Source organism: Urocitellus parryii, chromosome 2, assembly GCF_045843805.1.
Source record: "Urocitellus parryii isolate mUroPar1 chromosome 2, mUroPar1.hap1, whole genome shotgun sequence".
NCBI lineage: Eukaryota > Metazoa > Chordata > Mammalia > Rodentia > Sciuridae > Urocitellus > Urocitellus parryii.
In genome coordinates this window covers 95,461,813-95,487,792 of record NC_135532.1, presented here as the reverse complement: position 1 = coordinate 95,487,792, position 25,980 = coordinate 95,461,813, and the positions used below count along the sequence as shown (strand labels likewise).

The window sequence follows — 25,980 nt, the reverse complement described above, 5'->3', positions numbered from 1 at the left end:
TAGCTATAAATATCTACATTAAAAGCAAAGAAAAATCTCCATAACTTAGCCTTAATTCATTAAGTTCCAAATTTTCAATTCTGCCAATATTTCAGTGAAATTGATACAAGTACATTAAAATAGGTTGAAATAATCTAAAATGTATATGTATATATATAATGTCAACATTATTATATCACTATATAATTACATTATATACCATGTATAATTCGATATATTTATATTGTTATAGGTTTTCCAAACCTAGACAATGGGACAAAATGGTTTAAGAAACTAGCAAAGGAAGAGTAGACCTAAAGTAAGTAGAAAGAAGGAAAAAGACTACAGAGGAGAAAAACAAAAAATATTTATGAAATAGAGAATAGAAAAACAAAAGAAGCTGGTTCACTGTAAAGATATCAAAATTGGCAAATCTTTATGACAGTTACCAGTTACAGAAAGAGGAAAGGACTTATTACTAAAATCAGGAATGAAACAGATATTACTATAGACTTAACAAATAAAAAAGAATATACTATGAGAGTATACTATAAATACTTATATACTGAGAAATTAGATAGCTGAGTGAATTGGATAAGTTTATAGAAAGACACAAGCTTCTGAAAATAATTCCAGAAGAATAAAAAAATCTGAATAGAATTGTAGTGATCAACAAATTAAGTTAGTAATCAAACTCTACTGCAACAGTCCAGGCTGAGATGGCTTCAATGTGAATTATTATATCAAATACTTAAAAATTTATTGTCAATCTTCCAAAAATATATGAGGGAACAGTTTTAAACTCATTCTTTGAGGCAGACAATATTACAACCAAATATGTCCCAAGAAACTACAGATCTATGCCATAATTAACATAAGTGTAAAAATCCTCATCAAAACGCTAGTAAACTGAATTCAAAATATAAAAAGGATTATAAGCCATAACCAAGTACAGTGCAACATGAAAATCAATCAGTGAACATACGATATGAATAGAATAAAAAGTAAAGATCATGTGATCATCTCAGCAGACTTTTAGGATGCATTTGACAAAATCCAAATGTTTTTATGATTAAGGTCAACTCAGTAAGCTAGTCATAGGAGACAAAGGCCATCTATGAAAGCCCCGCGGTTAACATTGTAGTTAATTGTGAAAGACCAAATGCTTCTCTGTCAAGATGAGGCACAACACCAGAACATTCATTCTTGCCAATTTCATTGAGTAATGTATTAGAGGATCTTGCCAGTGCATTTAGGCAAGGAAAGGAAATTAAAAATACACAGATTACAAAGGAAGAATTACGTAAGACTATTTTTATTAGTAGCTAACATGATCTGGTGTATAGAAAATCTTAAGTAATAATTCTTTAAAAAGTTAGAACTAGTAAATGAGTTCAACAAAGTGGCAGAATACAAGATCAATATACAAAAATCAATTGTATTTCTGTGCATTAGCAATGAATATTCCAAATATGAAATTAAGAAAATAATTCCAATTACAATAACATAAAAAGAATAAAATTTCTAGAAATAAACACAAAAATTATAATACTTCTACACTGAAAAAATGCAAAAGATTGTTGAAAACAATTAAAGATTCAAATAAATGGAAAGAAATCCCATGTTCATAAAATAGAATAAACATTGTTGAGGTAGTTTATTGCCCCAAAATTAATGTATAGATTCAGTGGCATTCTGTGAAAATTCTACCTGCTGCTGCTTCTTGCTGTAAAAATTGAGTTGGTTCTTTAAATTCGTAAGGAACGCTAAGGGGCACAGAATAGCCAAATTAATCTTAGAGAGAAAGAGGACCAAATTGGAGGACTCACACTTCCAGATTTAAAATTTGCTACAAAGCTGTAATTATCAAGACAGTGTGGTAGTGGCATAGAGTAGATATATAGATCAGTGGAATAGATTGATCATAATAGATCTCTGTCATGTAAAACACATTTATGGTCATTATTTTTTGACAAAGGTGCCATGATATTTTAGTGGGGAACAATAGCCCTTTTAATGAATGATGCTGTGATTACTGGGTAGTTACATGCATAAGGATGAATTTCCACAGAATCATTCAAAATGAATCATCAACCTAAAAGTAAGAAATGAAATTGTAAAACTTTTAGAAGAAAACTTAGGCATGTAACTCTTTATTACCATAGATTAGATAAGGATCTGAGCTATAACTTCAACATACAAGTGATTAAAAAATGGAACTTTATCAATAATATAAACCTTTGTGCTTCAAAAGACACTATCAAGAAAGTGAAAGATAATCCACAGAAAAGGAGAAATATAAGTCACATATCTGGTAAGGATCTGTTCCCTAGAATATATAAAAAAAACTTTTACAACTCAATAGTAAAAATACAAATGACCCATTAAAAAAGCAGACAAAAGATTTGAGTAGATGTTTCTTCAAATAGGATCCATAATAATAAGCTCATGAAAAGATGCTTAGCATAATTAGTTGCAAATGTTCTTAAGCAACATTATTATTAGCCAAAAGATAGAAACCAGCATGTCTATCAGGTGATGAATGGATAAATGAAACATGGTATATTCATACAATGGAAAATTATTTAGTCATAAAATGGAATGAAGTATTGATTTATGCTGAGTCAAAGAAGCCAGTTCCAAATGCCACATTTTGTATTTCATTTATATTAAATGTCCAGAGTAGGCAATTTTGTAGAGACAAGAAGTAGATAGGTAGGTCTGACTTGGGTCCCAAGACTAGGAGCGAGGAGATTTTGATATAACAGCTAATGAGCACAGAGTTTCTTTGGGGAATGATGAAAATGTTCTGGAATTAGATAATGTTGATGATTGTCAAACTTACTTGTTATAAATCCCTTTAAATGGTGAAATTTTTGGTATGTGAATTACATCTCGGTATTAAAAGACAGATGAAGAAAGAGCTGTGTATGTTGAAAGACTGAGCATGCTGACTTTTCCATCTCTCCTATTGCCTTGTCCCCTGGCTCTCTTTACTTATCTACAGTACTGAGCTCCTGTAGGCATTCTAGATATATGTCTATTCAAAGACTCATCCACAGTCATTTATAGCAGCATTATTTATAGTAGTCAAAAAGTGGAAACAATCCAAATGTTCATCAGCTGATGAATGGGTAAGCAAAATGTGTGTGTGTGTGTGTGTGTGTGTAAATATATACTGTAAAAAGGGGTGAAGTTCTATGTGCTACATCATGGCTAAACTTTGACAACATGATATATGAAAGAAGTCATATACAAAAAGCTATATATGTTTGTATGAAATATGAAGAATGGTAAAGTTGATATAAAATTTAAATTGATGACTTGTTGCTAGGGGCTAGGGTAAGGAAAAATAGAGTAAATGCTCCTGGGTAGAGAACAGTTTATTTGTGGGTTCTTAGGCATAATGAAAATGGTCTAAAATTAAATAGTAGTGATCTATGCAATATTCTGTTAATATACTAAAAATCATTGAAATTGTATACATTAAAATGTATGGTGTATGAACACTATCTCAATAAAGCTTTTACTATGAAGAAATGAAGTAGGGAAAAATTATTGATAAAAATATAAAATTCCATATTTTAAAAGCAAGTATGAATATATTATAATAGGTATAGAAAACTCTTTGGAAGACTATATAACAAAATGTTAAATAGCATTTATTTCTGGGTGGTATTATAAATTTTTTACTTTTGTACTTTTTGTATTTTAATAATTTTTTGCATTTAACATGCTTTAGCTTGTATAATAAAATAAAATATAGACAACAAATTAATAACGCTGGTGATTGGATACTGTGACCTTTTAGAGGTGTGTCCCCTAGAAGGGTAAAGATACAGCCTAAAGGAGGAGTAATGAAGGAGGGAATTGGTGATACTGGTAGGCATTTTACTTAGTTACATATTCAAAAAGTTTGGCAGAAAATGTAAAGGAGGAAAATAATACAGATAGCTTGAAAGGTCAGCATTGTGTATGAGAGACTCAATATTATAATAAAACCATGCATTTATGAGTGTTTTAATGCTTATATATTTTTTGATCTCCACTGTAATTCTGTTAATGATCCTGTTAAATAAGTAGAGCACCCTTTGTTTTGTGGGTGAATGAACTGAGGCACAGTGCAAGTTATGTAGCACAACCAAGGTCGTATAGGCAGTTGGTAATGAAAGTCAAGTCTAGCCAGACTGTATTTTAGAGATTATAGGATAATTTAAGGGCCAAAGAGAGGATGTAAAAAGTATTGCAAGAGTTGAAGGAGAATGGTGGAATGAGATGGACGTCATTACCCTAGGTACATGTATAACTGCACATATGGTGTGACACTACATCATGTACAACCAGAGAAATGAAATGTTGTGCTGCAGTTGTGTACAATGAATCAAAATGCATTCTGCTGTCATATATATCTAATTAAAAGTAATTAATAAAAATAATAGTAATTTAAAAAAGAGTTGAAGGAGAATTTGGACCATCAGTAGGATCAGGACTGTTAAGAATTTGGTTTCTTATTAAACAAGAGGAGGGACCACTTGTTCTGTGATACGAAGTGTGCAAAAATGACCATTTGAAGCAATCAGAAGAAAAGGTGATTTTGAACCACTGCTTTTCAGAGGAGATTCTTATTTTGGTATGAAATCAGGAAGACAAAATGAACCTCACAAAATAATAATTTTGTTTGCAAATAGCCATGTGGATATTTAATATTAGCAATAATGTGCTTGTGGTGTTTCAGAAGTAAAATCTTATTTTTCTTTCATTCAGATCTATTCTTACATATAACCGAATTGGAGGAAGAGTCAAGACACTCACGTTCTGTCAAGGCTCCCACTACTTAGCCATAGCATCTGATAATGGTGCTGTCCAGCTTCTTGGAATTGAGGCTTCTAAGCTGCCAAAGTCTCCTAAAATTCATCCTCTACAAAGCAGGTATCTATCTTTTGTCTTTTTAAAATTTTGCATTTAGTACATTATAGTAATTTAATTTTCCCTCATATACCACAGTGTAGTTGGAGCAGGCCTCTTACATTATACTTCTTTTTTGAGCCCATGGAGTAAATAAATCTGTGCTTTCAACTCAAAACTATCACCTGTGGCTAATTTTAGAAGACATCTTATTTTTTGCCAGTTAGTTTAAAAAGTCAGAAGGGCAGCTTTGAACTTGTAACTCATCCCAGTCTGAAATCTGTCTGAATAATGTAATCACAAGTTATATCTTTTATATAACTACTAAAAATACAATTCTGTCTGGCCCATTTTGAGTATTCTTCATTAAAGAAAACTCAACCGTCAGCATAATGTTGCTTGGCATTAAAATCTCTGAGGTTGATGAGAATATACAGTAAAGAGTTTAGGCATGTGATTTCCTTACCATTTTTAAAACAAAATGCTGGGTTTTTTTTAAAGGAATTTCCTTCACTTCTTATTAATTGTAGCTGCTTACAGATTAAACACATGTAAAATAAGACATTTAAAGATAAAGAGCAACAATTATTTGAGTGACCAGTATATATAATGATTTTGTGTGGTTCCATTTTTATTTCATTCTGTCTCGGTTTTGTTTGGTGTTATCTTGTTGGGTTGTATTATAGTAGAAATATGGGATCAGAAATTAGTAAAAAACAAACCGAAAGAGTGTTAAGTAAATTGTTAGAGGAAGGAGGCATCCCAGTAAAATCAAGAGCAGTCAGGGCATATGTTGATACAATACAAAAATGTAGCCCATGGCTTTTTAAGGAGGAGTTGTTAAATATATCACAATGGAACCATCATGGTGAAGATTTAAAAAGAATAGAAAAGAAAAGCCCAGGAACTCTGCCAGTTGGCACATTGACATTGTGGGCATTGGTATCTGGTTTGCTTAGTCCAAAGCCTTCAGTTCAGACAAAGGTAGAGGAAGGAGAAGACATATTGATTCAAGTAAAAGATAGGCCGATTAGCTCAGTTGGTTAGAGCTTGGTGCTGATAACGCCAAGGTCGAGGGTTCGTTCCCCGTACGCGCCACCAAATGCCGCAGTCTGGCTGGGCACAATTCAGGAGCCACTTGTCAAAAGAAACGAACTTTATTTTTAGAACCACACACGCCAAACAAAACAGCTCCTCAGGAAAAACCTTCAGAGCCCAACTGCCACCACCGGCTTCCCACAAGCCTCTCCACCTCCCCCCTCCTCCTGCTCTTGAAGCCGATTGGCTGGGTCGCGTGGGCGGAGCGAAAAAAGTCCCCCAATGAGCAGCTCCGTGGTCTGAAAGGGCAGGGAAACAGCCCAATGAGCATCACCGCAGAGGAGCCAATCAGTTGGCAGCTAGAAGTTGCTGGGGCTGCTGTGAGCCAATCATCAGCTGGCAGCTGGAAGTTTGCTGGGGCCCCTTTGGCTGTGGCTCTCAACAAATATGTGTTATGTACTGAGGATTCCAAAGACAAATAAAATATTACGTTTTCTAAGAATCTATAGACTAGTGGCAGAAATAGACAAGAATGATTTTAGTGCAGTATGGTAATGTGCCATGTTACATGGTTAACAGGAGTCCATTTGAAAGAGAAGAAGACAGGGAGAATAGATGTGAGCGCCTGAAGCAATGTGGTTGAAAGGGGCATACCAGGGACTAGGGCTGTGGCTCAGCAGTAGCGCACTTGCCTGGCATGTGTGAGGCACTGGGTTCGATTCTCAGCACCACATATAAATAAATAAAATAAAGGTATATAAAAAAAAAGAAAGAAAGAAAGAGGCATACCAGGCAGAAGTGGTAGACCCCTACAGAAAGAAAACAAAATTAGGAGACTTTCACTTAAGTGGATGATAACTCATAGTTGTATAGCTTAAGGCAGAAAAGGAATTTGTGGGATCACCAAGAATTTTTTTGTTTGTTTGTTTTCGTTGTTTTGCTTTGCTTTGTTTTTTGCATTTAAAAATGTGTTATTTTTAGAATAGTCACTAAACAGATTGGAGCAGCTTTAGTCCAGGACATATTTTTATGGCTTTTATTAATAAATACCTGCCAGTTTCCTTAAAATTTGTTTCAGTGGAGGATGACTGTATAGCATTACACATATTGAGTTCATTTAAATTATTGGCAAACTGTGCAATGTGATGACTGTGCCCTCAGGTCACAACACAGATCAGATATGCATATTCCATGCAGGATTCTCTCTCAGCTGACAGCACTTTCTACTGTGAATGTTAATGTCTTTACCTTGAGCAAATTATTTATTGCCTAGATTTGAAGTGCTTGCCAGAATATTTGGGTTTTACTGTATCTGACTATATTATTCTCCGAAGAAACCTTGCCATAGTCAGGTGTTTGTTTCATTCAGTCATAACACTTGTTGTCATGCCTCTTTAGGAATTAAAATTTATGGGAATAACCATTTCACGTTTTATTTGATATTTTGATTTTCCATCTTCCCTGTATCTGGAAATATAGTTAGGATTAGAATATTTGTAAATATAATTACATATGTAAGACAGAGAACTGCAAGCTACAGCCTATAGCATGGTCCATAAAATAGGAATGGTTTTTGCATTTTTAAAGATTTGGAAAAAATATAATAAAGAAGAATATGGATATGAGATATATGTGACTCAGAAGACCTAAAATATTTAATGTTTTAAGAGATATATGTGACTCTTAATAGATAACGTTTAAGAGACAAAAATAAAAGTCTGTGCACAAGCTTGATGTGTACTAATCATGGAGTCTGGCCAGTACACATTATGATATTCTTTTTTTTTTTTTTTTGTGGTACTAGGGATTGAACTCAGTTCATAGGTATGTAGGCAAGCACTCTACCACTGAGGTATATTCCAAGCCCTCTGATGTTCTTTTCAATATAAAAATGCCTCAACTTGAAAAAAAAACTGGAATACCTATATAATAAATAAGGGAATAAATTATTTATTGGCTTATGCATCACTGACAACTCTTAATACATTTTGCTAATGAAACAAATTAGATCCAAAAGACTAGGTATTATATATTTCCAATTATATGATATTCTGGAAAACATAAAATTATAGGGAGGAAGACAAATCAGTGGTTGCTACCAGTTGAAGAGATAGTTAGAGGTTAACTACAAATGGGCTGCACAAGATAGTTTTGGGGATGCGGAATATTTTTCTGTGGTTACATGATGGAAGATACATGGCTATATTTGTCATAACCCATGTACTATATTCCACAAAGAAGTATATAAATATTTAAAAAATCAACCAGTATATAGTGGGAAAGATGGAATGCAATCTGTGACAAATATATTTGTTTTTACAAATGAATCATATCTCATTGAAGAGCATAGAGAATAGAGGAACTAAAATAACTTTGGAAAGCAGTGTTTTAATTCAGTTCTACAAGTTTAATGACTAAAAGAACTGAACTCAAGTGTTATATTCTAGGTGGTTGTTTTTTACAGGAATATGGGTTGACAGCTCTGAAGCTACTTTCTAGGGCTGAAGAAATAAGTAAATATGTTGTAGACAGTGAGAGCCAGTTTTCTCACTAATGGAGAAAGAAGTTAAAAATAAGGAAAATGAGTAAAGGCTAGAATGAACTGCTAGTGATGAAGGTGAAGATTTCCAAATGAACTTATGATACATGTATATATATGTATAGACATACATACACAAAGAGATAGGAATAAATCCACGTCTAACACATAAAGTAGTGTACATAATATATTTTTTAGCTCTGGCCATTGAGAGGAACTAAAATCAGGGATACTGTCATAACACTCAGCATTTATAGTGCCTAGATCTTGGTTTCTTAACACCATTCTCCATTAACAGGAATCAGGACTCCTTGAAGAACTGGTTGATCTTCAATTAGAAACGTAACTTTTACATTTTCTTAAAGTTATTTCACAGTGAATAATTTTAGCCAATGCCACCTTAAACAAAGGATTATGATTTACCTCACCAGTAATACATCTGAATATCAAGTATTTCCCCATATCATACACTTAGAAAGATAAGCCATTTCTGTGGTATCCTTCCCAATGAGGCATACCTTTAATAATGAGAAAACATCAAACAAACCCAAATTGAAAGACATTTTCCAAAATGACTAGCTAGTAGTCTTAAAAAATACAAAGGTTGTGAGAGATTGAGGAACTATCACAGACTGGAGGAGACTAAGGAGATGTAACAACTCAATGCCTTGTGATATCCTGGAGTGGATATTGGGACAGAAAAGGACATTAGTGGAAAATGGATAAAATCAGAATACATTCTGTAACATAATTACTGGTATTGTACCAAGATTAGCTTCTTGGTTTTGATGAATGTTCTATGTCTTTACAAGGTGTTAACATGAGGCGAAGCTGAGTAAAGGGTATACAGAAACTTTGTACTATTTTTGCAGTTCTACTATAAGTCTAAAATTATTTTTTAAAAAAATACTTCAGCTATAATTGTCCTAATGGGATTACATAACTTTTTCTCTTGAACATGGTATATATTCATTTTATATGGAAACTAGTTCTACATTTTTTGGTGAGAGGAAAAGTCTGTATTTATTTTGCTTTATGTATTTCTCTAGAATTCTAGATCAAAAGGAGGATGGCTGTGTTGTGGATATGCATCACTTCAACTCTGGGGCACAGTCTGTTCTTGCCTATGCCACTGTGAATGGTTCTCTGGTTGGCTGGGATCTCAGATCTTCAAGCAATGCATGGACATTAAAGCATGATTTAAAGTCAGGCCTTATTACTTCCTTTGCTGTGGACATCCACCAGTGCTGGCTCTGCATTGGTAAGCTGATTTTCAAGTCATTGACTGGGTTTTGCATGCCACCACTGCCTGCAGTTGCCATATTGGAACTGTTTTTTCCTTTTTTTCTTCATTGGTAATTTCTTTCCATCTTCTCCCTTTTTCATAATTATTATAATTATTGCAATTTATTTATTTTTTTATTTCAAGACAATTTGGAAAGGTAAAATCAGTATCACAAGGCATAAACAATTTCCTTCTCGATCTTAAATTAGTATCTTCATAATCATTATAGTGATTAAATTTTCTGGCATTCTCTTACTCTGACAGGAAATCACCAGGCTTGACTTAAAAAAAAAATAGAATTTGAGTTCCTGCAGACACAGTTAAAATTGTGTAACATCAATTACACAGTAACCTCAGACAAGCTGTTCAACTCAAGTCTCAGAATCTTCATCTTCAAATGGGATTAATGCTTTCAAAGGCTGCTTTGAGGATTTAATGAGCTAAAAGCTTATATCAGTGTCTGGTGCAGGAGAAGAGCCAGCAATGGTTTCTCATGTTATTATCTTCCAAGCCTCTTTTCCCCAAAGGTTGAAGATACACCATGTGGTGATATCTCTCTCTCTCTCTCTCTTTTTTTTTTTTTTTTTTTTTTTTGGTGTAAGGATTGAACCCATGGCCTTGTGCATGCGAGGCAAGCACTCTACCAACTGAGCTATATCCCCAGCCTCTACCATGTGATCTTGCTTGCTTCTTTCTTCTGTTTTTATTGTTGTTGGTTTTTGAAAATTTTTAATTTGATGAGTTCTGGAAAATATATAATATAAAAATATATACAATGTACCAAAAATATATATACCACAAATGGGATACAAACATTTTCATCACTTCTTGAAAAATTTCCTCATACTCCTTTACATTCAGTGTCCTCCTCCCAGCCGCTAATAAAACCACTCATCTCATTTCTGTCTCCATAATTTTGCATTTCCCAGAATGTCATAAAAATAGAATCATATAATTTGTGTCTCTTTTTTTTTTGGCTAAGCATAATTTTTTTAGAATTTTCCATGTGATTGAATGTATGAGAAGTCTTATTTATTGTTGAGTGACATTGTAGTCTATTGATAATTTATGTATCCATCACATTCTCCAGTTAATACATTGTTGTTGTTTCTTGCTTTTATTTAGTTCTGAGTAAACATTTATAAATAGGTTTTTGTAAGGACATAGATGTCCATTTATTATAAGTACGTACCCAAGAATGGTATTGCTGGTTTTAAAATTTTTGATTTTTAATTAACAAATAATCATTGTACATATTTATGGGGTACAATGTGATGTTTCCATGTATCTTCATATTGTAGAATGATTAAATCAGGTAATTAACAGATCAGTCACTTCACGTACTTATTGCTTGTGGTGAAAACATCTAAAATGTACTACTTTTAGCAATTTTGAAACACACAATGCACTATTGTTATTACCAATCTATGCAATAGATCACTAAAGCTTATTCCTTCTATGAAACTTTGAACATCTTATATCTACATTTTCTTCCCTTTTCCTGTTTTAAGTGTCATCTCCTTGCCCCCATAGTACTTTGAACCTGCCCCTTAGGAAGGTATCACATCTTACTCTTTCTCTCTTATTCAGAAGAATTAACAATCTTCTGTGTCTGAATTTAGGTTTCTTAATTCCCTAATTTATGTTTGCAACAATTATATATCTGCCCTTTTCTGTATTACTTGGGTTTTTTTTAGATGTTGATGGACCTTTATTTTATTCATTTATTCATATGTGGTGCTGAGAATCAAGCCCAGTGCCCCACACATGCTAGGCAAGTGCTCTACCACTGAGCCACACACAACCTCAGCCCTTCTTTTTATGTAGTTTATGTAGAATGCATTATTTTTGCCTTCTGTCTCAGTAAACTGTGCAGGTACAGGAAGATGTAATATTAGGTCTAGAAAATTAGATATTATATACTAGCAAGTTAGCAAATGGTAGTGATGCCTCTTAGGCTCCCTGATCAGCTTTTAGGGGGAAGCTTATGTTTCCTGTACTATTTGAGTCATTGTCTTAGAGTGGGTCAGTTTGACATGCAAGCTGTCTTTGTGTAACTACCACCCCTTCCATCCCACTCCTGCTGGGATTGGAAACCAATATAAGAATTTGCTTTCATGACCAGAGTTTAAGTTGCTATGGGTAGATGCAAAGACTTCACCCCAGTTTCTGCTGTGATTGGATATCCATATTCATCTCCAGGATGTTTTAGAGAAAAGGGCACATGAAAATGATTGAAATCTGATGACAGCTGCAGAGCTACTACCAACTTTGGATTCCAAAGTGATCACTGGATAAAATCCCCTATTACACCATTATTGAAGGTAGTCTGAACATTTTGACTTACCAATTCAGTTTATATTTTCTCTAGTTTTTGTTTTTGTGAATACCTTTGGCAATTAATAACAGTATCAGTAATTAATGAATTACTCATTTTAAATTTACATTCATTAGACAGTACTCTACAACATTATGACAAGCACTTTATGTCTGTTATTTAACAGCTATAGGTACTGTTTGAAACTGGGAAGACAGCTACATGAGAATGAAACCCTTTTCTAAGGGATGAAGGCAATTTTAAAATACATTGACATAAAGCTAATACTTTGTACAAATGCCCCCCTAGTGTGCTTTGATCATTAGATGGTAATCTTTTTATGCTTCTTTTTCTTTAAGGTACAAGTAGTGGTACCATGGCTTGTTGGGACATGAGGTTCCAGTTGCCAATTTCCAGTCACTGTCATCCTTCCAGGGCTCGAATCAGGCGCCTTTCAATGCACCCTTTGTATCAGTCTTGGGTGATAGCAGGTAAGATGAAGGGCCAGCTTTTGTGTATTGGGGGGTTTTCTTGGAAAATGTGTTATATCCTGTTGCTAAGATACATTTTTAGTGTTTTGCTTTATATATAAAGAACTGCTTTTCCTGTGATGTTCTGTCCATAAATGGAAGCTCTACTGGGTGCTCAGGCAGAAGTCTGGTGTCTTCTTAGGGTATTGCTGAGTTGCTGAGAGTGGCCTCAAGCTTGTAATCTCTTACCTCAGCCTCCTGAGTTGCTAGGATTATGGGTACTAACTCTTCTTTTTCTCATTCCACCTCTAGTGCATCAGCTATTCTACAAATTCTGTCTTAAAATATATCCAGAATTTGACCACTTCTTACTACATTATTGGCTCCCTAGTTCAAATCACCATAATCTCTGTCCTTTCTTTGCAATATCCTCTTAATTCCCTGCTTCTGACTATGTCTCTTAAGATTTTTTTTTTCTGCTTAATAACTCCCAGTGGCTTTTCATTGCAAGTAATAGCTAGTGTGGTCCAAAAGGCTCTATGGACCATAAGGAGAGATCAGCCCTCATAACCACTGTCTAACCTTTTTATCAGTCAGAGTTCCAATGAGAAACTAATGGCATACCAATGGTAGAAAAATTATAAGGATTTATTTTCAAAGAAACTGTTGCAAAGATGTGGATATAGGACTATCATAAGATATTGCAGTAATACAAGATTAATAATAGCAGAGTAGCAGTAGAAAGCATGAGTGGAAGGTATAGTTACTGGAATTTGGAAAGAAATTGGATAGAGAAAACCATTTTGAGAGGAACAGTTATTTGGAGGTGAGGGAAACAACCAGGTTGGGGTAACTGGTCTCTATTCCCTCGGGGCTCCTTATGGGCATATGTTAGTTTTCTGTGACTGCTATAACAAGTTACCACAAACTCTGTGGCTTGACATAACACAGTTTTATTTCCTAACAATTCTGGAAACCAGAAATCTGAAGTGGGTTTTGTGGGCCAAAATCATGTTAGCAGCAGGACCATATTCCCTCTGGAGGCTCTTCTGTTTCTTTGCAGTTTCCCACTTCTGTTGCTGTACTCCTTTAGCTAATGTCTCCTTCTTTCATATTCAAAACCAGAAAGATCATCTTGGTTCATTGCTCTAAGCAAATGAAGCCTGGTATATTGTCAGTCCCCCTGCATCACAATCCTAAGGGATAATTTCTCTCTTAGGCCTTCGAGTTTCCAATTTTTGTGATCTGTCACAGATATGCTCCAGTTATAACTCATGTTTCTCTTTATTCATCTTTCTCCAAAATAGCCCACGGATTCCCCCCCCCTCCCATTTAGTTCTTTCTTGCTAAAGTAGTATATCTGCCTTTTTAGTCCCTATTAAAATATTCTGTCCATGATGGGACCTGGATTCTCACCCACCAGATGTGATTTTTTAAATTCCCTGCATTCAGGTGGAGCTTACACTTTCTTACTTGTTTATTTGCCATTGTCTTCTTATTTTCCATATATCCTTTTTTTTCTCCACTTCTGGAGAAACTCACAAACTTAAACAAAAAACATAGGTTTCTTGAGGGCTGGATCTCTATGTGATTTGTCTTTCTGCCCTATAATTCTTTTCACCAGGTTGGAGACCAGTAAATATTTATTGTTAGGCTATTAAAAACTTGTTAACTACACCCACCCAATATGGTGATGGGTTCATGGTGTTATTTAAAAGTGTTAGTCAGTATTTCTTATAGGTTGGGAAAAAATTGCTCTACGTACCACGATGTGAAAGCTCTGAGTGTGAGATCCTTCTGGTCTAACAGTTCTGGCCTTTGTCTCTCTCAGCTGTTCAGGGGAACAATGAAGTATCTATGTGGGACATGGAGACTGGTGACAGAAGATTTACTCTCTGGGCCAGCAGTGCACCACCACTTTCTGAATCACAGGTTTGTCTCCAGTTCTAACTGTAAAGGATATTATTGCTTACATCCTAAGCACTTTCAGGTATTTTAGCAAACAAGGGATCTATTGGGCTTTGGGGTTATGATTAAAATTTGAGTTTTTAATAACATCAAGTATCATGTGGCCATTGCTGCATGCATATTTTCTAATTCCTTAAACTTGCTTGTGTCTGCTTTACTGAATGTTTTGGTTGCTAATTATATAAAGTTTGTAGTATCTCTTTAGAACTACAGTGTAGACTTGGGTTAATTAGGCAAATCCTGGATTCAAGTTTAGGTTATGAAAAAATGGAATATGACCATCTTACATATGAGGATCCTGACTTAACCATGGTTTGACCAAATGATTTTTTTACTTTATAGTGGTAGTGTAGAAGTGATAGACATTCATTAGAAACCATATTTGAAATTTTGATCTTTTATTGGGCTAACAGGTATGTGGTCCAATACACTCTTGTGATGCTGGGCAGTGAGCCATAGCTCCTGGTCAGATCACAACGGTAAATAACTAATACTTGAAGATAGGTGTATTAACTGTATTTTCAACTTACAATAAGTTTATTTGGACATAACCCTCACATAAATCAAGAAACATCTGTACTTTTGTTTTTAATAGTCACAATCATGTTGCCAGGGTACTTCATTGGGGCAAAAGGTAGGATTTTTATTTTATTTTATTTTTTTGGTGGTGCTGGGGATCAGACCCAGAGCCTCCCATGTGCTAGGCACATGCTTTGCCAACTGAGTTCCATCCTTAGCCCTTTCCCTCCCTGTAGGAAAGATTTTTTTCCCTTTAACTGTGGTCTTGCTCAAGGTGGTCCTAAAGAGAAAATTTTAGAAAACTGAACAGGCTGCACCTCTCTGTTCAGAACAATACAAAGCAACTATACTTCAAAGTCCCAAAAAAGTAGATTTAACTTATATAACTCATTTCTCATATCCTCTGGTAACCAAGTGTGACTATAGAACTATCAGCAGTTAACTTGCCTCTAGAAATAGTATTCCATTAGTGGAAGGCACTGATGTCTTTTATTTGACACGCCATCTTTGCTTCTTTTAAGCCTTCTCCTCATAGTGTCCATGGTATCTACTGCAGTCCTGCTGATGGAAATCCTATCCTGCTAACAGCTGGCTCAGACATGAAAATAAGGTATAGTATCAAAAAAATTCTTAAAAAGACGGATGAGTACATTGGTTTATGAAAGGTGTTATTACAGATACTGGTGACAATTTAATGTTTTAAACTATCAGCACATTACAAGGGCAACAATTAGTACTCTATTATAATTAATGTTATATTATTGATTCTAGAAAAATCTTTTTCTAATCACAGTATAAACAATGCATTGATGAATGTAAGCCAATGAGTATTAGTTCTTCCTATTATCTCGTGAAGATTTTCCCTATTTATTTCCTCTTCCCTAGGTTTTGGGACTTGGCTTACCCAGAAAGGTCCTATATTGTGGCAGGAAGTACAAGTTCCCCATCTGTGTCCTATTACAGGAAAATAATAGAAGGCACTGAGGTTGTTCAGGTACGTTACTTTTTATTTTTCTTTCTTTTTAACTTTTGTAGACACAAAATTGGGTTTGGTCAAGTCTGGCAATAACTTTTTTAAATATAAGAAATATGGGAAAATAAACAAGGGGAGAAATGAATTACAGTAGATGGGGTAGAGAGAGAAGATATGAGGGAAGGGGAACGGGGATAGTAGGGGATAGGAAAGGTAGCAGAATACAACAATTACTAATAGGGCATTATGTAAAATTGTGGATGTGTAACCGATGTGATTCTGCAATCTGCATTTGGGGTAAAATTGGGAGTTCATAACCCACTTCAATCTAATGTATGAAATATGATATGTCAAGAGCTTTGTAATGTTGTGAACAACCAATAAAAAATAAATAAAAAAATAAATTACTGGATATAGTGAAGCCCTAGAGTTTAGATGTATGTGGAATTTATCATACTCCTAACTAACATAATGATATGACATTTTAAACAATGTCAACATATATAGTCACACAAATAAAGAAAATTAGGAGACTAGTATATTTGTGGAACCTGAAAATAAATTAGAAAAAAAAAAGAAATATGATTTATTTTCTCTTGGATTTTTTGTATTTTTATAAATTAATTTATTAAGGAATAATAAGCATAAACCACATATAAGTATATAGCTCAAAATGAAAAGTAGATACTTTACAAAGTTAAGGTCTTGGGGCTGGGGATGTGGCTCAAGCGGTAGCGCGCTCGCCTGGCATGCGTGCGGCCTGGGTTCAATCCTCAGCACCACATACCAAAAAAGATGTTGTGTCCGCCCAGAACTAAAAAATAAATATTAAAAATTCTCTCTCTCTCTCCCCCCTCTCTCACTCTCTCTTTAAAAAAAAAAAAAAAACAAAGTTAAGGTCTGAGAAACATAACAAGTACTTTTATTATTTACTTTTACAAAAGACAAATTTAGGGACATTGAAGTTAAGAAATTTTTCTGAGTCACAGGTAGTAAACAACCTAGTAGTAAACTCAAATCTCACTGTTAGGACTCTAAACTTGTGTCCTTTGCTTAGAAATTTCAAATGTGATTTATCTGAAAGTGCCTTGGCCAGGTAAGCACTTCCTTCATGACAAAAAATGAGGAGCTGTAGAAATGCTAGAACATTAGATATATATTTACTTCTATGTTTTGGTCATTTTTACTTCTCCCAATTTATACTCTTTCCCTTTTTTACATTTGATGTTAATAAAAATTAATAGGCCCAGACTGTTGGCCATTTGTAAGTGTTCCATATTTGTACATGGCTACTCATGCACTCCAGTGGCTGGAAACCCAGCATGTCATTTTGGACTCTTTCCTTTTGCTCTTTTTGTTCAGTGTGAGAGTGTGACTACTTTACATGAGGTGTTAACTTCAAATCAACAACTTATCCTAGAAAGAATTCTGATAAGAGGCAGAAGGTGGTGTGGATTTAACTCTGGCTCTCTCCTTGATTTCTAACTATCAAACAGGAAATTCAGAATAAGCAGAAAGTAGGACCAAGTGATGACACCCCTCGAAGGGGCCCAGAGTCTCTGCCTGTGGGACATCATGACATTATCACGGATGTTGCCACTTTCCAGACCACACAGGGCTTCATTGTGACTGCCTCTCGAGATGGGATTGTGAAGGTGTGGAAATAAAGTCTACTGACTCATGTGAATTGTAATAAAGTTTTAAATGTACAGTTATTCAAAAGAAAATGTATTTCTAGAAAACAGAAGCGAGAACAAATTCATTTGCTTAATTTTTAAAATCATGCCTATATTATTATTTCAAAACTAAACAAATCACACCCAAGGTGGTTAACAAAGTTGACATGGCTAGTTTACTTGTGCACCTTTCTTCAAGAGTTAGCCAGACAACAGTGTCTTAGACTTTTTGTTGTATATGTCATAGAGATGAGAAATGTAAAATGCAAAGATGAATATGATGTTTATTTTGTATTGAAAAAGATGGTTGTAAGCTATTATAAACACATTTTTGCTATTAAAAAATGCTATTCAAACTAAACTTTACTCAAGCATCCCAATAATTTTTGGTTTGTTTTTTGGGTGGTGTTTTAAATAGTAATCATAAGCAAGGGAAATCTCTCTAACAGCACTTATTCTGAACTGAATAAATGAACTTGGTGTCACAAGGAAACAGAGACAGAACTAGGCCTTGGGTCCAAATCTTTGGACACTCAGAACTGTATTCTTCTCTGCTCTCTGATCTTTCTTCCTTTGTTTTACAGTCTGCCTTATTAGGTATTTAACACTGTAAAATTAATTTCTGATGTATTAGCTCTGGAAAAATTGAGTCTTCTTGGCCACGATCATTATTTTTTATAAGCTCTACCATAAATTCTGTAGCTTGGTCTACCAGCTTGCATTATCCAGCGAAGATTATTTATTAAATACCTTGACAAAAAAAAAGATCAAGTGAAAAACATGCCAGAAATTTGTATTTTCAAAAGACCTTTCCCACTAAGATAAAACCCTTAAAGGTAATGGGTTACAGTTTGTATGCAAACCTAATTTTCCACATTTTATTCTTATCTATTTACAGAATGGTTCATGGTGTTGAAAATATTTGAGTTTTAGATACATGAGTATAAAAACATTCAGTAGATTCTGAGTTTGGTGCAAAACACTACTTGTTAAGAAATACACTAAACAATTTTCTATTTTTCTGTAATCATTATCATTGTTATTTTGAGACATGGTCTTCCTCTTGCCCAGGCTGGCCTCAAACTCATGACCCTCCTGCCTTAGCCTCCCAAGTAGCTGAGATTATAGGCATGTGCTACCACACCCAGCTATATTTCTTTAATTATATAATTCAGCTTTAGTATGTAACAGTTTACAAAGCATATATAACTAGATTTTCAATTCAATAACTTAATTTTTAAACAGATAACAACAGAATTGTTGGAAAATGCCAGTCACTTGAAAAAAGTCAGGAGTGATTAACTCTGACGGTACCCCTAGTTTACTGGGGTAGTAGTCTGTATCCTTAGTATTGGCATTGTCGTGGTGTGTTGCCTCAGTTTCCCTTTAAGTCTGTTAAGACCATATTTACTGGGGGGCGGGGGCTGGGGTTATGGCTCAGTGTAGAGTACCTGCCAGGCATGTGTGAGGCCCTGGGTTCAATCCTCAGCACTGCATATAAATAAATAAATAAAATCTAAAGATCCATTGACAACTAAAACAAAAAAATTTTTAAGACCATATTTACAGGGTTTCTAGGTTTTAAGTCAGATTTAGAGTCTTCACAGGTTGGGGAAAATTTTTTGATACATGAATTTCACATGGATAAGAGGCTTTAGGCCAGAAGCTATTAGGTAAGCCATTAGACTAATAAATGTGGGAAATGCTGAGAAAACAGTGAATGGGCTGACAGGAATATGATCCTTTTTTCCCATTGTCATTCTTCTCTCCTCAATTCCCCAAATAATGCTACTTTTTTAAAAAAAATTGGTTGAATTATTACTAAGTATTATAATCCATAGCATGTTCAATTATATCCCTTTTTAAAATTATTTTCAGATATACATGACAGTAGAATGTATTTTGACATCTTATACATACATGGAGTATAACTTATTCTAATTAGGATCCCATTCTTGTGGTTGAATATGATGTGCAGATTCACTGTGGTGTAGTCATATGTGAACATGGGAAAGTTGTGTCTGAGTCATTCTACTGTCTTTCCTATTCTCATTCCCCTCCCTACCCTTGACATACCTTTTTGACCTCTGTTTCTTTCCCCACTTTTTTTTTAAATTGATGCATTATAGTTGTACAGACTGATAGGATTTATTGTTAGATGTTCATACATGCACACAATACATAATTTAACAATGTAATTTGGCCTATATCACTCTCCAGCACTTCTTCCCTCCCTCCCAACCACCCACCCTTTAGTCCCTTTCCTCTACTGATCTCCCTTTGTTGTTGCTGTGGTTTTTAAATCAAGTTTGACTCACAGCTCAGTGCAGAGATAATGGGAGGCTGGTCCCTTACAATCAATTTGCATTTCTAAGCCAAGATGCACCACAACAGCACTTTATTAACATGCACTTAATTTTTGCTGTTTTTCACTTTAGGAGAAAGGTAAATCATGGAAATGCCAAGATTAGGAGTTATTAAAAAGGAACTTCTTTTTGTAGAATACTTCTGATTCCTCACCTATTAATGATTAAAAATATGACCCAAAATGCTAAAAAACAATCTCAATCACAAGAAAATATTTGTTTGGTGTACTTTACTTATGAACACAGGAAAAAAAATACATTTCCAAAGTATTTCCAATAATAAACAGAATAAAGGTGTTTGTACTTAATCCAAACTTAATTAGAAAAGTTCCTGTTATTAAAATGCCTCTTAAATATTATTCATCAATTTCCGGTAATGGAAAAAAAATTTTTCCTGAACCCCAAAGCACCATTTAGGATGGACGAAGAAACCTGATGTGTTTTATTCTTCTCTGTTACCTGAGTATTAGTGCGACATTTAACTCCTTGGACTTCTTGCTCCTCTGAAGATGTGGGAGCTATCTCCGTAGAGTTGCCTGAGTAGAGATGGCAGAAGTGCTTCAAAAAATACTACAGATGGCTTTTCGTTTCAGGCATTATAAAAGAGGTATAGAAAAGAAAATCTGAATGGACCCTGCTGGTCTTGGTATCAGTTATCTCATATCTGTGCAGTTTCCCTCCCTTACTAAAAACAGTGATATTCTGCCTAGCAGGGTCATTGCTACCAGCTGTGGAACCAGCTCTTAGACTGAGGTAAGGTCTGAATATTGAGTCTAAATAAACAGTGCTACTTGGGTGTTTAGTTGTTGAAAATTTCATCATAAGAGATGAAATTGAATGGGGATAAGGAAACAAAGTCATCAGAGAATGATACTAGAGACTAGGCACTTTGAAGATGTTTTCCTGCTCTGATTTACTCTGATCTCTTGGATTTCTTCAACCGATATGGATTTTTAGATTGAAGTTTTAAAGATTTTCTTACCTTTTTCAAACTCAATATCTATTTAAAGCTCTTTTCAGAGTTTTGCCAATCCTGTTTTGGTGCTGTTCATTATTGACTCAATAAGTACCAGAAGTAATTCAGAACCTTACCCATAACCAGTTGTCTTTACCCTTCTTCTCTAAAGCATACAAGGATTAATGAAAATTAATAAGTGACCATAACAAGGAAGAACGACTGGAAATCCATCAAAATGGCTTAGCAGGAAGTTTTATAATGAAGATAGAGCATCCAACTGAAAAGCAATAATTTATGTTCTAGGAGAATTAATGAGTTCCTCAGTGGGTTTAGGAGGATTTAGAGCTGGAGAAAATACCCCTCTGTTTCTCACCAGTCCAAACAAACAACTGCAGAAGATGAAAGACAAACTTTTAGTATAAACCCATTTGAGTAGTAATCATTCCACACAGAAATAGGATGTGTTTTAAGTGGAAAAATAACGAAAGGTCAAATATCCAAAAATATGATATACAAACAGCATCAGTCTCTGGGTAAATGTTATTCAATTTGTACCAAATGTTAAAAAAAATTGGTTAAATAGATGAGCATTAAACAGTGCTGAATTAAGAAAGAAGGCTTGGTTTGCAGTAAATGGATTGAGAAATCTGCAATCAAAAGTATTAGCATTGGCTCATGTACACACATATACACTATGTAAAATTTACCTTTAAAGTATATCTCCATTACACTTTCCAAAGTACTTCTTTCATTCTTCCTTTTTCTAATGATAACAGTTGTTAAACATATCAGTCTTAGAGTGCTAGAACTGTCAGGAATGGTCAAATAAATGGTAAGATATATCTTAATACCAGTGAGTATGGAGAGTCAAGTTACCTGATAATCTACAACCTGTGGCTTGTTCATCCCACCAGAATGGACTTCTGGTAGGCAGATATCCAAATAAAAGTTGCCAGAGTTCTGGAGTAGATTTAGTTATTATTTAAGTCCAAGTCTTACCATGCTAAATTATTTGAGCACTTTCTTGAATGTATTATCTTTTGGGAGTAGGTTTTGTCATTCTCCTTCCATTTTTAGAAGTATGGGATGTGCTCCTGGGAAAATTCCGAATAGCATCATCTCTACCACCTCTCACTACTCTTGAAAGATATTTCTTATCTTGGAAGAATTTTGTCCGCTGTAATGCATCTTCTTTGAGGACAGTTTTCTGTGGTCCAGGAACAAAGCTATACAACAAGGAAGAGAACATCGTAGAAGATAAATGCCACTTCAACTTTAATAGACTCCATATTAATCTTTTTTTCCTAAATTAATTGTTGTACTCATTTCCTTATTGCATCCTTCCTCCAGGGTAATTTTAAAAAGATTATTAAACTGGGGATTTACACTGGCCCATATATCACAAGCTGAAGTATGCAAAAGTATAATTTTGGTAGCAGCATTTCTTCTGTATGGAACATGTTCCACCCAGACCTTCATATGGTGGGTCTCATTCTTCAGATTTGGGTTCAAATGGTCCCTCATCAGAGACCACCACATTTATCATTTTCCCAGTTCCTTCCCCACTTTCAGTCACCCAGCACAGCATGTTTTTATTTTCTTCATAACACTATCTTAATTTTTATTTACTTATAAACTTATTCATGTTCTGTTTACCCAAACAGAAAGTGAGTTTTGTGAAACCTTATCTGTTCACAGAAATCATCAAAAAGCATCTGATGAAAACATGACTATATGCCACACACTTCTTTCCTCTCTTCCCTACATTTCTTCCTCCTGTCCACCCATCTATCCCTCCAAATATTTATTTTCACCTCTGTGTAAGGCTCTGTGTTAGCTATAGTGGGAGAAAGAGAGCCCAGTCTGGTAGATACATAAAGAGCCTGATTGGGAGTCATGAATAACCCAACAACAGAGGAGAGTGGGAGTCAGACTCTAGAATGCCTTGAATTCCAGGTAAAGTAGTTGGAGAATTGTAGGGGCCAAGTGGCAGCTAGAAATTCAAACCTGCCCATACAACTTTCTGCACAGATAGAAATGTCTTATAATCTGCCCTGGCCAGTATGGCAGTCACCAGCCACATATAGCTATTGCACACTTGAGACAGTGTGACTGAAGAACTGAATTTTCTAATTCATAAAATCTTTTTTAAAATATTTTTTCAGTTGTAGATAGATACAATATCTTTATTTTTGTATTTATTTTTATGTGGTGCTGAGGATTGAACCCAGGGCCTCATGCATGTGAGGCAAGCGCTCTACCACTGAGCTACAACCCCAGCTTCTAATTCATATAATCTTAATTGCTCTAAATAGCCATATATAACTAGTGGCCACTGTATTGTACAGTGCAAGAAAAGAGCCATTCAGACAAACAATTTAAGGGATATAGTAGAAAGAGCCATGGGTCCAAAAAATGTAATCCAGGACCTCTACTTACAAGCTGAGCAGTCTGGGCAAATCATTTAACTAGACTAATCCTTGTTTCTTCAGATATGAAGTGGAAATGAAAAATAATGCATGTTTTTGTGATCAACAATCGAAGTCCCTTACCTTGGGGCTCTGTTGGTTATAGTGCATGGAGGTGAAGGTCAGTGACAGAGCTGAGCTATATCCCAACTTTTTATTTTCCTTTTTTTTTTTTTTTTTTGGTACCAGGGATTGAACCTGGGGGCACTCAACCACTAAGCCACATCCCCAGCTTTTTTTATATTTTATTTAGAGATAGGGTCTCTCTGAGTTGCTTAGTGCCTTGCTTTAGCTGTGGCTGGTTTTGAATTCGAGCTCCTCTTGCCTCAGCCTCCCAAGCCGCTGGGATTATAGGCATATGCCACCATGCCCCCAAATCCCAACTTTGCTGAAAGTAAGAGTCCAATGTTACTTTCACTGAACTAGGTTTTAATTTAGGACAGTATGGAGAACTACTGAAATACCTGGAATAGAGAGTGAAATAGTAAATGTTATGAAAGCACCTGGATATGGTTACAGAATGGCAGGCTCCTCATAAATATTTGGAGAATGAATGTGAGAGACTGGTGACATGAGAAGAGAGAGGTTCATTGATGTTGATAAACTTCAGCTACTAGCTGAATTGTGGTCAAGGGACAATTCAAGAGAACTTCCAAATGTTGATCAGAACAGTGGCAATATTCATGGTGATCCATTCTTTCTGCTTTCACTAGCTATAAAATCTGACCTCACAAAACATCAGTACTTAGGAAATGAGCACAGTGGGAAAATATATAACAAATTTGAACTAAAATCATTTTGCTTTTTTACATATGCATGAACATATGAATGTGCACTCTCCCTCATCTATAAACAGAGTTATAGGTGAAGGAAACCCTCAGAATAGCAGAACCATGCCATTCGTGTTCCCTGACACACCCCCACCAAACTGCCAAGCACTAGATACTATGTGTCTGGCTTCTGAAACTCAAATCACAAAGTGCATTTCAGTTCACTTCTGTCAGTGTCGAGATGTACTAAGATGATCCAACTTAAGAACAGTAGCCATAGCTAAATTTTATCGTGAACACAACTTCTTCACACACTCTCCCATTTTTATCCTTCACTGTATTATTAATTTCCAGACTCAGTTATGAATTCAAATGCTCAGTCATGATTGTCTATATACACAGAATATGGCACCACCGATCATGGAGAAGGCATTCTTGTGTCATAAGCCATGGTTTTCATGAATTGATTATCTTATTTTGTTCTCTTCCACCATCTCCCTCCTACCTTTCCTTTTTATTTTTCTTTTTATGGAAAATTTAATTATGTTTGTCGTCATCTTCCATCTTTGTTAAGAAAAAATTGTGAATTTGCAACTCCTCAAAGCATGACATTGCTATTTTCCCCTTCTCAAATATTTTTATTCTCAAAAGGGATCGAACATTAAAACATCCTACCTTTGAATTTCTATACCTTGTCTTATAGTAGGCATTTGCAATCCCTAAGCATTTGATAAATACCATTTATTTCCCAGTTTTATTTCTCTTTTTTTCTACTCTCTAATGTTCAGAAAATTCTGTGCTGATTGGTGATTCCATCATTAGCTAGTCAAGACAAAGAAATAAGGATGAAATAGTTGATTCATTTTGCATCTTGTGCTCAGCTCCACTAAAAACCATTGAAAGAAAGATGTGGCAAATTCTAAATAAAAAGGGGGGAGGTGGATGGAACTAATTATAGATTTCAGTTCTCTGTGAAAAACAGATTCCTCCATCTATGCAGATAATCAGGAGTGAGCTGTGCTACATAATTGACTTGCTGCATTGGAGTAGAAAATATAGACAAGATTGCTTCTACTTCCAAAATTATTTTTACCTTAATATATGTTTTGTATGTCCATAAAACATACTTAGAAAAGCCGAATTGCAACAGATGTGTTATTCATATGGCATTGGTGACTGTGTCCATTTTTATAATTCACTTACTCTGGCTCTAGCTTGTCACTGCTTTAGAATCTGGCACAAATGCTTCCCTGACTGGATAAAGCAATAAACAGGTGGCTTTCTGTCTTATTGTCTCTGAGCCGGTTCTAAGTGCTTATACAAGAGCTACCCTGCAATCTTAACCTCTGGCCATCTGTCTCCCTGGTAGCTTGTGGTTAACTCTTTTCCATCTGATAAGAACCAGCTTCTTATGCATTTTCCTCAAAATCTCACAACAGAATGATCCAATTCCTAGGCAGGTCATTCGGAGGGCGGCCAGACCTCTTGCCTAACAGGCATTTTTGTCCCCCACAATCCTCTGTTCAGTTCTGCTTCACTTCTCTTAAATGACTCAACTAGCAAGTTTCAGGAGCAGCTGGGTGACTCATTACCTTTTATGAGAGTCTTTGGTCATTTAAAAGAAGGCCTGGGGAGTCCTGGTCTATTATACCATCGGGGAGTTCACCAATGTTGAAACGTGGAACAGATTTTACTTCTCAATTCTTGATACCCCAGCCATTTCATCATTTCAGAATCACAGGAGAAGCT

The 25,980-nt window shown here is 35.1% G+C and overlaps 2 protein-coding genes and 1 non-coding gene across 3 annotated transcripts in view; 1 reads left to right on the top strand and 2 right to left on the bottom strand.

Moving 5' to 3' along the window:
* Pik3r4 (phosphoinositide-3-kinase regulatory subunit 4) overlaps positions 1–18,009 on the top strand; it is a 72,723-nt gene extending 54,714 nt beyond the window's left edge. Inside the window, exons 15-21 of the mRNA XM_026383898.2 lie at positions 4,744–4,908; positions 9,511–9,722; positions 12,423–12,554; positions 14,365–14,465; positions 15,542–15,630; positions 15,906–16,014; positions 17,490–18,009. Coding sequence (XP_026239683.1) covers positions 4,744–4,908; positions 9,511–9,722; positions 12,423–12,554; positions 14,365–14,465; positions 15,542–15,630; positions 15,906–16,014; positions 17,490–17,660 — 979 coding nt within the window. The 3' untranslated portion in view covers positions 17,661–18,009. The remainder of the gene's footprint in view (positions 1–4,743; positions 4,909–9,510; positions 9,723–12,422; positions 12,555–14,364; positions 14,466–15,541; positions 15,631–15,905; positions 16,015–17,489) is intronic.
* A 4,017-nt stretch (positions 18,010–22,026) lies between these two features.
* Positions 22,027–25,980, bottom strand: part of Col6a6 (collagen type VI alpha 6 chain) — a 110,003-nt gene continuing 106,049 nt past the window's right edge. Inside the window, exon 36 of the mRNA XM_026384010.2 lies at positions 22,027–22,219. Within this exon, the coding sequence (XP_026239795.2) occupies positions 22,027–22,219 (193 nt within the window). The remainder of the gene's footprint in view (positions 22,220–25,980) is intronic.
* Positions 23,200–23,272, bottom strand: Trnav-cac (transfer RNA valine (anticodon CAC)). The gene has a single exon. It is a non-coding gene; the product is annotated as a tRNA-Val (tRNA).